This window comes from Heterodontus francisci, chromosome 1 (genome assembly GCF_036365525.1).
Source record: "Heterodontus francisci isolate sHetFra1 chromosome 1, sHetFra1.hap1, whole genome shotgun sequence".
NCBI lineage: Eukaryota > Metazoa > Chordata > Chondrichthyes > Heterodontiformes > Heterodontidae > Heterodontus > Heterodontus francisci.
The window spans coordinates 194,775,171-194,790,518 of NC_090371.1; the positions used below are offsets into that span (position 1 = coordinate 194,775,171).

General features: G+C 44.0%; 1 protein-coding gene across 1 annotated transcript in view; it reads left to right on the forward strand.

The window, feature by feature from the left end:
- The window catches only part of cpz (carboxypeptidase Z), a 92,585-nt gene that overhangs the window by 29,570 nt on the left and 47,667 nt on the right, over window positions 1-15,348 (forward strand). The window contains exons 3-4 of the mRNA XM_068019006.1: window positions 10,076-10,105; window positions 10,718-11,092. Of these exons, the coding sequence (XP_067875107.1) occupies window positions 10,076-10,105; window positions 10,718-11,092 (405 nt within the window). The remainder of the gene's footprint in view (window positions 1-10,075; window positions 10,106-10,717; window positions 11,093-15,348) is intronic.

Sequence of the window (15,348 nt, forward strand, 5' to 3'; positions counted from 1 at the left end):
TTTATTAAATTTCAAGTCCAAATAGTGATTAGGGCCAATTGTAATTAATATCAGATTGTTCTGGTTATCACAGTATTGCAAACCTCTTTGTCCCTCCACAAATATTAGTATTTTGTTTCCATCATCTGTCCTTTAGATAAGACACAAAAACAACACAGCATTTTGGAGACAGTATATGAATATTTTGAGACGTAGCATGGTAAGTGCAACAAGTGAACTGGGACTTTGGACTTATGGTCTCCAAGACTCCCCAACATTGGTGTATTCTTCACATCATGTCTGGGTATGATTAATTGAGAGAGATTTATTGTTATGATTTGTCAACATCTCCACATAAATGTTCAATGGCACTATTCAAAAAGGAGCAGTGAGTTCTCCTGCTGTTCAGGCCAACATTTCTACCTAAGGCAATATCACCTCACTGCTCTTCGTGGGACCTTGCTGTTTGCAAATTGGCTGTTCTATCTAACTACATAACAAGTCTTCAAAAGTCATTCACTGATTGTGGAGTGCTTTGAAACGTTTCTGAGAGGCATGATAAGGGATTACGCAACAACAAGTTCTTTGTTTTAAGGGGAAAACAAGATCTCAGCTGTCAAGTAAAATTGATAATAAGGATACCATTTCTCACTAGGTTACAAATTTAGGGAATTCAGAATAACTACTTTTTGGTGGGCTTTCATTAATCTAGGTGTCGCAGCTGGCTGGTGAGCTCCACATTTGTGTTTGTGGCAATAATTTAACATAGCCATTGCCAACCTGTCTACAGAGAAACTATTGGGATCAGAAAAGGGCATTTATCTCAAGTCGCCCACCTTTATCAGAGATCAATCTGCATTCTCTCAGATTCCTACTCACTCCAGAAATTTATCTAATTGCCTCTTTGAATCCACGAAAAATGTCTAGTTTTATGATCTTTCCTGCCAATTTTCTCCACACACCTATTACACTTTGTGTAAAAAAACCTGCTGGACTTTCCTGTTTATTCCTAACTTTCTGATATTTAACTAGTGTCCTGTTAGATGATTTTCCTTAAAGTGAGCAATATGCATAATTTTGTCAATTCCCTCTTTCTGTTATATATTAAATTCAATACATGGGGCACCTGTTTCATTGAAAACTCATGATAAGTACCTGCAGTACCTGTTACTCCCGTAGGTGGTACTCTGACTGGTCTTTTCAATGATAAAGATGGTACTTTGTAGTGAGAGTATATTGGCCCAGATTTTGCAGTCAGCAGGAAAGCAATGGCACTCTCTACTGACCTTGAAGAAAGCTCCCCCACAAAGATCTAGCGATCTCTGTAGTGCGGATTTCACATTTCCCAATATTAATTTCACACTAGCATCACCTCAAGGGAATGTCTGGCACATGCAATATTAATGTCATCAAGCAGGCAATCACATTGAAGAATTCTAACTGACAGCAAAACGGGATACAAAAAAAAAATTATCCTTTACTTTTTAATTATTTTAGAGACAGTAAAATAAAGAATGGGACATACACAAGAGATTAAGGTAGAAGCTAAAATATCACAATTTTTTAAAAAACTAATTGTTATTATTTTAAAAATCTATGGAACTTTTTTTTATCATAACAGAGAAATTTAACATTCCACAAATATAACATTTGCTTTTCAGGGCCAGGGAGGTTGTTTAGCAGTAATTATGAACTTAATATGCTGTTAAAAACCCAGTTACATTTCATTCAACAAGGTGTAACTTTTTCAAAGGTTTTCACAGTCAGGCTAATAGTGTAAAAGTGGAAGCTCACATCAATTGAAATGATTTTTAAGATTTCCACTTGTGGGGACTTCAACATCATACTCTGTGGAGAAGCAGGTAATCACTGACGGAAACTTCTGGATTTCTGGATTTAACTGTGCATTTGCGGATGTGATAAGTTGCAGTCCGCTTCATTGTCATTACAATCGCAAAATCTGACCCCTTTGCTGAGATCGTGCAACCTGGCCACCAGCTTCCCACAAGTCGCTCAAAATGCTTTCTGAAAATTTGCTCCAGTTAACATTTTTTTCTCAATATGTTAAATCCAAAATAAGGATTTCAACAACTTTTTTAAAAAATCACAATAACATGATTAAATTTATCCATTAAGTTGTCTTTTTGTCTTTTAATGGTTTTATTAAAATTTTTACTTGAAGGTGTAAACTTCTCTCAAAAATCCCGCAAAAAGGACCTGATAGTTTTGGCCAGGGTTGTGAGCCTGTGAATTGTGAGCTGAACTGTGAAATCTGGGCACTTACAGTGCACCTAATTTCTCAGAAGGCATCAATACCACTTAGTCAGTTGTACTGATGGGATATTTCTCTATAATTACAACTACTTTCTGCCTGGTAATGCTTCTTCAAATAAAACAGGAAGACCAATGACAAAAGTTTTGCTGAGATGGTGTTCATATTGAATGATTTTGAGAGTATTCCAATTACTCATCAGATGTAGTTTAAAAAGAATAAGAATCTGAGAGAGAGAAAGAGTCGGAGAGAAAGAGCGAATGTGCTTTTATTCATTTACCAGTTCAATTTTGAAGCCAACTAATTCTTTTCAAGGGGAGAGTGGATGGAATTTTAATGCTAAGGTGAATGGCAGTGAAGCAAGGGCAAGAGGGGAATATACAAATTTGATCGGTACTACAAAGTAATTAGTGATAGGACTGAGGAGAATGGATGGTGGGAATGTGAATGGATAGTGAACAAGATGGGAGCAAGTGGATGAGAGAAGTATGAATGATGGAGGAGGGGATAGGAGGGAATCTTAAGGACCACATTTTCCCTACAACCACCTCACCAAAAACAGTGTAGCGGAAGAGGACAGAGAGAGACGTAAAATGAAGAGTTAAGGAACAAGAGTTAAAAAGGGGTTAGGGTGACTGCCCTTGACACCAGGGCAGCATTTGGCTGAGTATGGCATCAAGGAGCCTTAACAAAACTGGAGTCAGTGGGAATTGGGGGAAAACTCTCCACTGATTGGAGTCATACCTAGCACAAAGGAAGATGGCTGTAGTAGTTGGAGATCAATCATCTCAGTCCCAGGACATTACTACAGGAGTTCTGGCAGGTACTGTCCTAGACCCACCCATCTTCAGCTGCTTCATTAATGACCTTCCCTCTATCATAAGGGCAGATGTGGGGTGTTCACTAATGAAGCAGCCCGTGTCCAGATGCAGCAAGACCTGGACAACATTCAGGCTTGGGCTGATAAGTAGCAAGTTACATTTGTGCCACACAAGTACCAGACAATGACCATCACCAACAAGAGGGAATCGAACCATTTCCCCTGTCATTCAATGGTATTGCCATAGCTGAATCCTCCACTATTAACATCTTGGGGGTTACCATTGACCAGAAACTGAGCTGTACCAGCCAGTACAAGAACAAGTCAGAGGCTGGGAATTTTGTGGTGAGTTACACACCTCCTGTCTCCCCAAAGCCTGTCCACCTTCTACAAGGCACAAGTTAGGAGTGCTGTCCTCTTCCCTGGATGAGTGCTGCTCCAACAACGCTCAAGAAGCACAGCACCTTCCAAGACAAAGCAGCCTGCTTGATTGGCACCCCATCCAGCACCTTCCACATTCACTCCCTCCACTACTGATGCACAATGACAGCAGTGTGTATAATCTACAACATGCATGCAGCAACTCACCATGGCTCCTTTGATAGCACCTTCCAAACCTACAACCTCTACTATCTGGAAGGTCAAGGGCAGCAGATGCATGGGCGCACCACCACCTGCAAGTTCCCCTCCAAGTGACACACCATCCTGATTTCAAACTATATCGCCGTTCCTTCACTAACACTGGGTCAAAATCCTGGAATTCTCTTCCTAACATCACTGTTGGTGTACCTACACCCCAAGGACTGCAGCAGTTCAAGAAGGCAGCTCACCACCACCTTCTCAAGGGCAATAAATGCTGTCCTAGCCAGCAACGCCCACATCCTATGAAAGAAAAGAAAAAAGAAACAAAGCCAGAGACATAGAAAATAGCAACTATCAGAGTTAGCCAAGAAAGTGATAATATTCTCTGACTTGTTATGTGAAATTTCATGGGAGACTGACCGTAAAACCTAATTAGCTTTGCTTTAAGTTTTTCTTCTTTTCGTCTGCTTTTCCCTTTGTCCTGAAGGAGGTGATTTCTTGCTATGGTTGCATGGGCTCAGGTGGGCCTCTGATACCTTACCTAAGTGATCATTCTTCATAGTGAGGTCTTGATATTTAAGCCCACCACTCCCTATTTCCCACAGCAGAAGGGAGAGGGGCATGGGGTGTGTTGTCAGGGGGAAGGGGGGATATGCGGTAGCAGGGGTGATGGTAGCTAAAATACCAGAACTGCACAACTTGACTCCAACCCGCCACATTGGCAGCAATTCTGGCTCTGGATGAGACTTCCTCTAAAAGCAGGTGGGGGATTTAGATTCAGAAGTCACTACCTAATGATGTCATCAGAGCTGTGACATATTTTTACCTACACCACAGGGACAGCCACCCATTGAGGAGGATTTTATGCTCTTTCCGCGGCAAGTTTGGAGGCAAGGACAGCATTTTATCAGGCGAGCTGGTGGGGGGAAGGCCCATGGATGGCCTACTTGACCCACTGCCAATTGAGGCCCTTAAGTGGGCAATTAATGCCCAATTAAGGGCCTCATCCTGCTGCTATCGGTATTAGCCCAACGGGGGGTGGGCATGTCACTACACGGGGACCACACCAAGCAAACCCATGCTGGTTGCTTGCCAGCTCTGGGGCAGAGGGGGAGGGCATTCCCTCATTAAAAGGCATTTAGTGACCCTAAGTGTAAGACCCCCTGTTCTTGCTGCTGAACCCCCTACAACCCCTTCCCCCAAAAACCCCCACCTCACAAAGCCCTTCCCACCATGGCTCACCTGGCAACGAGAGCAGGAACAGGCAAGAGAAGCCAAGAGATAAAAGGAGCCGAGACCCGAGACCAGAAGCAGCGGTGAGAGTGGCGGCGGTGAGAGACGCTCTGTTCTGTTCTGTGAACCTGCAAAAATTGAAGCGTGATGTCACAGGAGAGCTGGTAAGTGATTGGTGGGTATTTCTTCCATGTCTCTTGTTTTTTTTTTGCAGTTTTGGCCACGTGATTTAAATCAGGCGACGTCATTACAGGTTATGAGTACACTTAAATAATTCTTTTTTCTTTGAAATATTGAGATACAAATTAAGTAATTAAATAGAATAGAGATACCACATCTGTAGCAAGTGTTGGCTGCTCGAGGAACTTCAGCTCAGAGTTGATGAGCTGGAGTCCGAGCTGCGGATACTGCGACACATCAGGGAGGGGGAGAGTTACCTGGACACTGTGTTTCAGGAGACAGTCACAGCCCTTAGATTAACTACCTTGAATTTGGCCAGTGGTCAGGGACAGGAGGGTGTGACTGCGAGTGAGGCAGGTAGAGGGATCCAGAATTTAGCTTTGGAGGAACCTCAGCCAGTGCCCTTATCCAATAGGTACGAGGTTCTTGCTCCCAGTGTGGGTGAGGGCACAGACTGTAGGGAGGATGAGCGAACTAACCACAGCACTGTGGTTCAGAGTGCCATTCAAGTGGGGGTGAGAAAAGAGAAATGTAGTTGTAGTAGGGGATAGCATAGTTAGGGGAGTAGATACTGTTCTCTGCAGCAAAGATAGAGAGTCCCGAAGGCTGTGTTGCCTACCTGGTGCCAAGGTTAAGGACATCTCTTCTGGGCTGGAGAGGAACTTGGAGTGGGGGGGAAAAGATCCTGTTGTCTTTGTCCACGTAGGTACCAACGACATAGGTAGGACTGGGAATGAGATTCTGCTGAGGAACTATGAGCAGCTTGGGGCCAAACTAAAAAGCAGAACCACAAAGGTAATAATCTCTGGATTACTACCTGAGCCATGTGCAAATTGGCATAGGGTAAATAAGGTTAGGGAGGTAAATGTGTGGCTCAAAGATTGGTGTGGGAGAAATGGGTTCCAATTCATGGGACACTGGCACCAGTACTGCGGAAAGAGAGAGCTGTTCCGATGGGATGGGCTTCACTTGAACCATGCTGGGACCAGTGTCCTGGCGAATCGTATAACTAGGGTTGTAGATAAGGCTTTAAACTAAATAGTGGGGGCGAGGGTTCAATTGAAAGGAAGTTTAAAAAGCCGAAAAGTAACGAGAGAGCAGAGGTGCAGGGTAGTGAAGGAGCATACATTAATCAGAAAGTGACAGGAAGGGACAGAGAATACAAGCATAAGAGTACAGCAGAAATTAGAACCAGAGTAGGTAAAAAACGGCAAAAAGTCAAAGCTTAAGGCTCTTTATCTGAATGAACGTAGCATTTGTAACAAGATCGATGAGCTGACGGCACAGATAGAAATAAATGAATATGATTTGATAGCTATGAGAGACGTGGTTGCAGGATGACTAGGACTGGAATCTTAATGTTCAAGGATATTCAACGTTCTGGAAGAATTAGGCCAAAAAGTAAAGGAGATGGGTAGCTTTGTTATTAAAGGAAGGGATCAGTGCAGTTGTGAGTAATGATATAGGTGTAATAGATCGTGATATAGAATCAGTTTGGGTGGAAATAAGGAATAGCAAGGGAAAGAAATTAGGGGTGGGAGTGGTCTATAGGCCCCCGAGGAGTTGCCTCTCTGTAGGACAAAATATTAATCAGGAAATAATGGAGGCGTGTAAGAAGGGCACTGCAGTTATCATGGATGATTTTAATCTGCATCGAGACTGGACAAATCAAATTGGCAAGGGTAGCATGGAAGTCGAATTTGTAAAGTGTCTCCGGGATTGTTACTTAAAGCAATATGTCGCAGAACCTACCAGGGAACAAGCTGTTTTAGATTTGGTATTGTGTAATGAGGTAGGATTAATAAGAGATCTCGTAGTTAAGGATCCTTTAGGGGGAAGCAATCATAACATGGTAGAATTTCAAATTCAGTTTGAGGGTGAGCAACTCGGGTCTCAAACCAGTGTCTTCAGCTTAAACAAGGGCAATTACAGAGGTATGAAGAAAGAGTTGTCTAAAGTGAGCTGGGAAGATGGACTACAGGGGAAGTCAGTGGATGAGCAGTGGCAGACTTTTAAGCAGATATTTCACAACACTCAGCAAACATCTATTCCAGTCAGAAGGAAGGACTCGAAGAGAACAATGAATCACCCGTGGATAACAAAGGAAGTTAAGAAGAGTATCAAATCAAAAACAAAGGCCTAGAGTGCGGCGAAAACGAGTGGTAGGCCAGAGGATTGGGAATTTTTTAGAAACCAGCAGCGGATGACTAAAAGCTAATAAAGAGGGAGAAAATTGATTATGAGAGTAAATTGGCAAGAAGTAGAAAAACAAACAGTAAGAGCTTCTGCGGGTATATTACAAGGAAAAGTAGCTAAAGTAAGTGTGGGACCCTTAGGGGATGAGAATGGGGAATTAATTACAGGGAACAGGGAAATGGCAGATAATTTAAACCAATATTTTGTATCGGTCTTCATGGTGGAGGACACTATAAGCATCCAAACAATAATAGATGAGCAAGGTGTAAATGGGAGGGAGGAACTTGTACCAATCTCTATCATGAGGGAAAAGGTGCTGGACAAACTGATGGGATGAAAGACAGACAAGACGCCAGGACCTGATGGCCTGCATCCAAGGGTTTTGAGGCTGCAGAGATAGTGGAGGCATTGGTCATAATATACCAAAATTCACTGGATTCCAGTAGGGTACCAGCGGATTGGAAAACCGTTAATGTGACACCCCTATTCAAGAAAGGAGGGAGACAGAAAGCAGGAAACTACAGACCAGTTAGCTTAACATCAGTCATTGGGAAAATGCTAGAGTCCATTATTAAGGAAGAAATAGCAGGACATTTAGAAAAACATAATGTAATCAAACAGAATCAACATGGTTTTATGAAAGGGAAATCATGTTTGACAAATTTGTTAGAGTTCTTGAGGGTATAACAAGCAGAGTGGATAAAGGGGAACCAGTAGATGTAGCGTATTTGGATTTTCAGAAGACATTTGATAAGGTGCCACATAAAAGGTTATTGCACAAAATAGAGCTCAGGGTATTGGGAGGAATGTGTTGGCATGGATTGAGGATTGGTTAACACACAGAAGGCAGAGAGTCGGGATTAATGGGTCTTTTTCAGGTTGGAAAGCCGTAACTAGTGGGGTGCCACAAAGATCGGTCCTAGGGCCTCAACTATTTACTATCTATATTAATGACTTAGAGGAAGGGACAGAGTGTAGTGTATTCAAATTTTCTGATAATACAAAAATAGGTGGGAAGGCATGTTGTGATGAGAACACAAAGAATCTGCAAAGGGATATAGATAGGTTAAGTGAGTGGGCAAAAACTTGGCAGATGGTGTTCAATGTGGGAAAGTGTGAGCTCATCCACTTTGGTAGGAAGAATAAAAAGGCAGATTATTATTTAGATAGAGAAAAACTACTGTACAGGGTGTTGGTGAGGCCACACCTGGAGTACTGCGTACAGTTTTGGTTCCCGTATTTAAAGAAGGATATACTAGCATTGGAGGCAGTTCAGAAAAGGTACACGAGGCTGATTCCTGGGATGAAGGGGTTGTCTTATCAAGAATGGTTAAACCGGTTAGGCCTTTATTCATTGGAATTTAGAAGAATGAGAGGTGATCTTATCAAAACATATAAGATTTAAAGGGGGCTTGACAGGGTAGATGTTGAGAAAATGTTTCCACTGGTGGGGGAATCTCGAACTAGGGGACATAGTTACAGAATAAGGGGTCACACATTTAAAACTGAGATGCGAAGGAATTTCTTCTCTCAGAGGGTGGTGAATCTCTGGAATAGCAGGGCAGACTTAAGGGGCTGAATGGCCTAAACCTGCTCCTATTTCTTATGTTCTTATGTGGCCTCGGTCGCTCGACAATCCTCAGCCTCCAGTAGGTGCATTACCAGCAAAATCTACCGCCTCTACGGTGGTGCTGCTCAGTAAAAGAGTTGCCAGCCTCTGATTGTCTGGCAGCTCTCAGCCGGCGGGACTTACGTCGCCGGGGTCCTTAATCCCCTGGAAGGCCCACCGCTGTTCCTCGTCGCCTACATTAAATCCCCCCCATTGTCTGTTGCTTGCCACAGAAATGTGCTTGGAGGAGTTGACTGGTCAGAAGAGGCCCGACTAAGTTTTACAACTTTACCTTTCTTTATGCTTCCTGTGGAGAGGGGAAATGTTCCCAACTGCAGCCACTTGCTACTAAACCCCTAATCCTGCCTGTCAGCAAGCCTGTCAATCTGTTGGGTGGTAGTCAGCATATATTTATTTAAATGAGGTCCTGCAATTAAGATCAACAGGGCATCCAAATCCCTATGTTTTGCTGGGTTCTTCACCCACTATTAGGCCGCCCTGCACCCTCCCTGTGGTCTATTGGTGCCTAAGTATCAGCAAACAATCTGATTACAGGGTGAATCACATCCAACGCCAAGCACCCAACATCCTGCTGCATGCACTTGTACCAGGGATTGCTAGATCCCTGTTCAGTTATGTCCTCACTAGCTCTGGGACCAATCACAGAATTCCTACCAAAATGCTCACCAAGATGAGCTAACCCAGAAGAAAAAGAAAAGAAAGAACTTGCTTTATATCAAGAGTGATTTTAGCCCTACCCACCTGGTGGAAATTTAAATTCCCTCAGTTAGTAAAGAGTTGACAGCACAGTTGAGCCTTAACTAAAGTGTCACTGACAGTTAGACATTGTTCACCGGGATATTGTGCATACATTGAGCATGTATGTGCAGTACTTTGCTTTATCTGAATTAAGAATGCAGACTTGGAAGTATAATTATATCCTGCCAGTTTATGCCAATCTAAAGCAGATACTCGTGTGAAACCAATATATGTCATATAAATAACAGTGATATATAGAAGCATGTTTCAAATCCTTGGGGATAATTTTGACTTTGGGTGATAGTGTAAAACTGATTATATCATTTCTGCAATCTGTTACACATCTCTCCTGATTTTCAGTCCCATTGATCTCAAATTACCCTCGACCGTGTCGAGCACTGCTTTTATTCTTTTTCACTGAACGCCATGTCTTTTTTTCTTTCAGGACGATGTCAGGTTGAAGCTGCAGAGAAAGGTAAGGGTCAAAACTTTTATTTTCCCTGTACCTCTGTCAGCAATGTTCGATTTAAAAATTTCAGTGAAACATAATTTAATCAAATGACCCCACCCCAGCCAGAAATTTTTCAACACTATTTGTGATTTAGTAGGTCATCAAAAACCAAGATTCACCTTATTAACTTTTTCAGGGGATTTTCACAATATTACAGAGTAAAAGGGGAAGTTCTCACAGTTCAGTGATTTCTAAAAGATTGCTGTCTGTGGGGACTTCAACAGCACACTCTGTGGAGGAGCACTGGCAACAACTTCTAGACTTCCATGCTTCTCTGTGGATGCCAGACATCGCTGTCAGTTTCACAAGATAATGACGGCATGCTGACAGTTTTGCCATCACTAAAAACCCAAAATCCATGTCCTCTAAATGTGAACCAATCAAAACATAGATCTAGCACCGCCTGACAAAACCAAACAAAATGATGAGTTTTGATTTTTTTTTTTGTGATCTGTATTCATCCCTAATGCACCCAACTGTAAAATAAGGATCTGATCAATCTGTTACCATAACTTATCTCAGAGCATGGCAATGGACAGCCAGTTCAACTAACTGTTCTATTTTATGTTTCTACAGCACAGTGTACGGATAACTATCTAAGTTACTGTAGTGGTTTGTCTTACTCAAAGATTATGTTTCCTAACTTGGTTGGTCAAACATCGAGAGCAGAAGCTGAGATGAGTACAGAGTACGTTCTTATCAGTGTCTTGGACAACTTGCTGAATGGAGAATGCAATACTGATCTCAAGTTGCTGGGCTGTTCCATCATTGCTCCACGTTGTGAAAACAATAAAATTCTGAAGCCTTGCCGATATGCTTGTGAAGCCCTTAAAAAAGAGTGTCAGCATTCATTTGAACTGATACAGATGGCATGGCCATATTTCATGGACTGTGACCGGTTCTTTGTCAGTGAAGAGGAGGGTTGCTATGACCCAATAGGAAAATACAGAGGTAGGTATCTAATTTTATTTCAGACTGGACATTATGCTGTGAAACCTAGCTTGTATATTTTCAGTAAGAAACAATAATTAACTGCGAAATAGCATGCTCTACCTATCACACTAAGTAAGATTCTGTCCCTTACACAACACTTTACAATATTGGTTCAGATAAAAAAAACATGAAACGTACAACACCCAGTGATTCAGTGATAAATGTCCCACCTGCTGGTATACTGACGGGATTGGGTTGGCTGTCCAGCTTACACACTGCTCGGTTTTACTTTTTAATGAGTCCATATTTAATCCCTCTGTGCTGAGTTAGCTAATCTCTTCTAGTGCAGCAAGGAGCGGGGGTGGGGGTGGTCATTGTTGGTGGTGGGCCTGTTGTCATTGAAAGAACCCAGAGGTTAGAGAGAAAAAATAAATAGCCAGCATTCCTGGTCTGAACTAATATCCAGTGACCCAAGCTGGAAGTATCAATGTGTCAATGCGATATCCCACACATTGTCCAGTCTGATAAACCATTACAAATTTCCACTCTGATTTAGATATTCTCTCAGATTCTGGCTGCGAAGCTGGATAAAGCCTGAATACGGGCACAGAGATTGGGATGCAGGACTGACCCACGCCCATTGCTTCCAATGTGGGTAGTGTACAAACTTTATGATGCCTGCTCATTTACATGTTTGCAGCCTGCTGTTGAATGGCTACACACCTAAGTAGAGGGCGTAAATTTTTGAGAGGTTAGCACGAGCTCAAGCAAGTTGCATGACTGAAAGCCCGCTTGCACCTTTTAAAGAAGAAGTGTATTTTGACTGGAAGGGATGCTAGAAATGACTGGAGAAGAGTATCTGACCAACAAGAAGAGTGACTGTAGTGCAACAGGGCTGAAAGTGTGCTCCAAGGTTCTGTGATGCAGCACTGGAGCCCTTGATACAAGAGTTGGCCAGGAGAAGAGAGAGGTGTCTTCTATCTAAATGGGACCAGGCAGCCCTCCAGCCAGACATTGCAAAGGCAGTGGGAGCAAATAGCTGTTGCTGTCAATGCCAGGAGTCAAGCATGAAGGACCTGGACACAGTGCTGCATGATGTTCAATGACCTCACACAAGTGTTCAATGTCAGTGAATGCCATATCCCACCAACTGCACCACTAGCCTCACACTGCTCTTGTACCAAGTCCATCACTCCTACCAACAATCTCCATCAATCACAACTCATATCTCACATTCATAGCTTTACCTTACCCCCATTGCTGCAAGTCTGACACCCACATCTCACAGCTTTCACACACTGCCAGCTATTCAACCATGAGAGCCACATCACCCAGAGAGATTTCACCATATTCACTGGCACACTTCCCTCTCTCTTGCAGGCCAAGCTGGTGCATCACTGGTGGCAGCAACACCTAACTGGCAGAAGCAGGCATGGCTGCATGTCCTTACTCTAATAGCGGAGATGGTGCTTGTCATCACTGCAGCAGCCATGACTGAGGCTATGGTCAGCAGCGAGGCTGAAAGCATTGAAAATGATAGTGTCATCATATTTGATCCTCCTTCTCACATCCCACAATCTCTTGATTTACAAGCTGCAGCTGGTCTTGGTTTCCCATTCTTCCCTCACCACAGCCCTACCCTTGTGCCTTTTCCTTTCAGATACCCAAGAACTGTGTCCTGACCAGGCAGTGGTGGAAGAGAAAATGGTGGAAAATCAGGAAGACAATGGTGATGAAGCAACACCGTCACTCGCACTCACACTCACAGCCACCAGCTCAGATATTGGCATTATGTGTAATTTAGAGGATAGCTTAGAGGTGGGCTCTGCACATGGTGAGTCACTGGGCATGAGTGACTTACAGCCAGGGCAGGGGGGAAAGGATAGTGCAGGTGTCAGCTCACTGAAGGACAAAGTCACACACAAGTTCTGCTCTGGAAGACTCAGATAAGGAATCCAATGGGGCAGCGTACAGGTAAAGGCTGATGGGCATGTACAATGAAACGTTTGGTGCATTGGCAGGCCTGCCAGAAAGCCTGTTTTCACTGTCAAGGAGCACAGTGGACTCAAGCTCCAGCTTGGCACAGGGCTTTGTGTAGAGCTTGGGTCATTCCCTTTCCAGCAGGGAAATGGGGGCCAATTCTATTACCACACTTGCAGACCCAACCATAATGCAACATCTGATGGCTGATGTCTCAGCTTCCATTGCAGCACAAGCAGAAGCCACCCAATGTCTGAGTGCTGCAGTGGAAGCTCAGTTTGAAGTCATACAAGTGCAACTTATTGCCATGAATGCTTAGACTGCTGCCATTATAGCTATGGATATCAATGTGTAAAGGGGCTTGCATGGTCTCACAGCAGTCCAGCAAACTGTCCCCAACACATTGCTTGGATTGCTGAGGCATCACCCTGGGGCAAATGGCAATGACCCCAAGGAGCACGATCCTGCTGTCCTCTCTCAGGATGACAATATTCATCCTCCAACTCTGCCACTCCACCAATGACCTTGCTGTTGCCTCTCAGCCAGCCAGACCAGACAACTGCCGCCCATGCCGAGGTAGTGCACCCAAAGCCGTGCCTTCTGGGACCAGAACTGCATCAGCTCATCCTGCAAAGCCATCTGCAGTCTCCTCCATCGAAAGTCAGCAGCTTTCCACCAGCCATGCTGCAGCCACTGGGGTAGCACTGCATAGGACTACTAGGACAGGCACCCACAAGACAGACACTAAGGAAATGCACAAAGGTGAATGGTTGACTTTTGTATGGAATATTGTATGGTGTATTGATAAAGTTGTTTTGAAATGTTTGAGTTGTGATAGCTTTTATTTAATTGTTGTAGCCAAAAGGACACTCTGATGGTCAATATCAGAGGGAGGCGTAGGACTGTTGGAGTAACATTTACTGATACTGCAGTCCGATGAGCCAAACAAGGAGAGCTCAGCCAGAAAGGGGCAGTGTTGGTTGTCTCCTCTCTTCCTCTTCTTCCTCTTCCTCTTTTTTTCCTCCTCCTCCTCCTCCTCTTCCTCAGCTACTCACTGTATTCTGGTGGCAAGGGCTGTACCCTCATGATGACAAGATTGTGCAGGATGCAGCAGGCCACGAGGAATCATGAGACACGCTCTGGAGAGTCCTGCAGGGCTCTTCCAGAACAGTCCAGGCTGCTGAAACATTGCTTAAGCACTCAAGTGCTCTGCTCAATGACATTTTCTGTGGCAACATAGTTCTAGTTATATGTGCACTGCCCACATGTTCTTGGGTTGCACACTGGAGTCATGAGCCTGGTGATCAGTCGATAGTCCTTGTCACCCATTAGATACCCTCTGGTTTCTCATTGTGGCTCAAATACAAATGGGCAAGCGCACTGGTGGAGAATAAAGGCACCATCACTACTGCCATGATACTGGGCACTCACCTACTGAGAGCCCTTCTTTCCCTCCTCCTCAGAGCAGCTTATCCTCCTTTGTGTTACCTCTGCTCATTCTGTCTGTCATGGTGCAGGCCAAGGGGGATAGAAACTACAGCACTCAGTGCTGAGAGCACGTGGCCTTGAAGTAAGAACCAAGACCTTCACCATGCCAGCTTTAAGCAGCAATACAAATCTCCAAGCACTTTTACTAACTCAGCAAAAACCAGTAGAAATCAGTCAAAAGCTAACCTAAAAGTGGTTGATGATCCCTTTAAATAGCACTGGTGGGGGGCCGGCAGGGGGGGTGGGTGGTGGTTGGGGGGATCCTTCTTGCTGCTGAACGAACATAGACCATACAGGAAAATCAGGTGGGGAGGATTGCATATCTGGGGCTGAATGTTGTGCAGCCATTTGGAGCGGGAATGGAAGTGTGGGGGGGCCAGAGAATCGTGCCGGAAGCATCCGCCAGTAAATCTGGTGTTGTGACGTCTGTTCCAGAATTAGTCGTCGGCGGGAAAGCACCAAGGTGACATTGCTGTCCTGAAGTGACGGGAATGTAATTTAAATTGCAGAACTCTTACTTTTAATACATTGGCATCTAATTCATCACGATTCAATGGGGGATTTAGGATTAAGTGGATGAAAGGTGGCTCTCACGTGCCTTCAGATTCCCGACCATTCAAAACTGCCGGCACCAAAGCAAAGTCTCAGTGCTACAACAGGTAGGCAGCCATGACCAGCACTGCATAGAGGGAAGAGGCTGGAGTGGAGGCCATTGTGGGCATACAGTGCAGTGTGTTCTGCAAGGGGAGGGGAGTGATGCAGTTCCTCCGATGGAGGGAGGGTCAGGAGGCAGCTGTGCCACAATG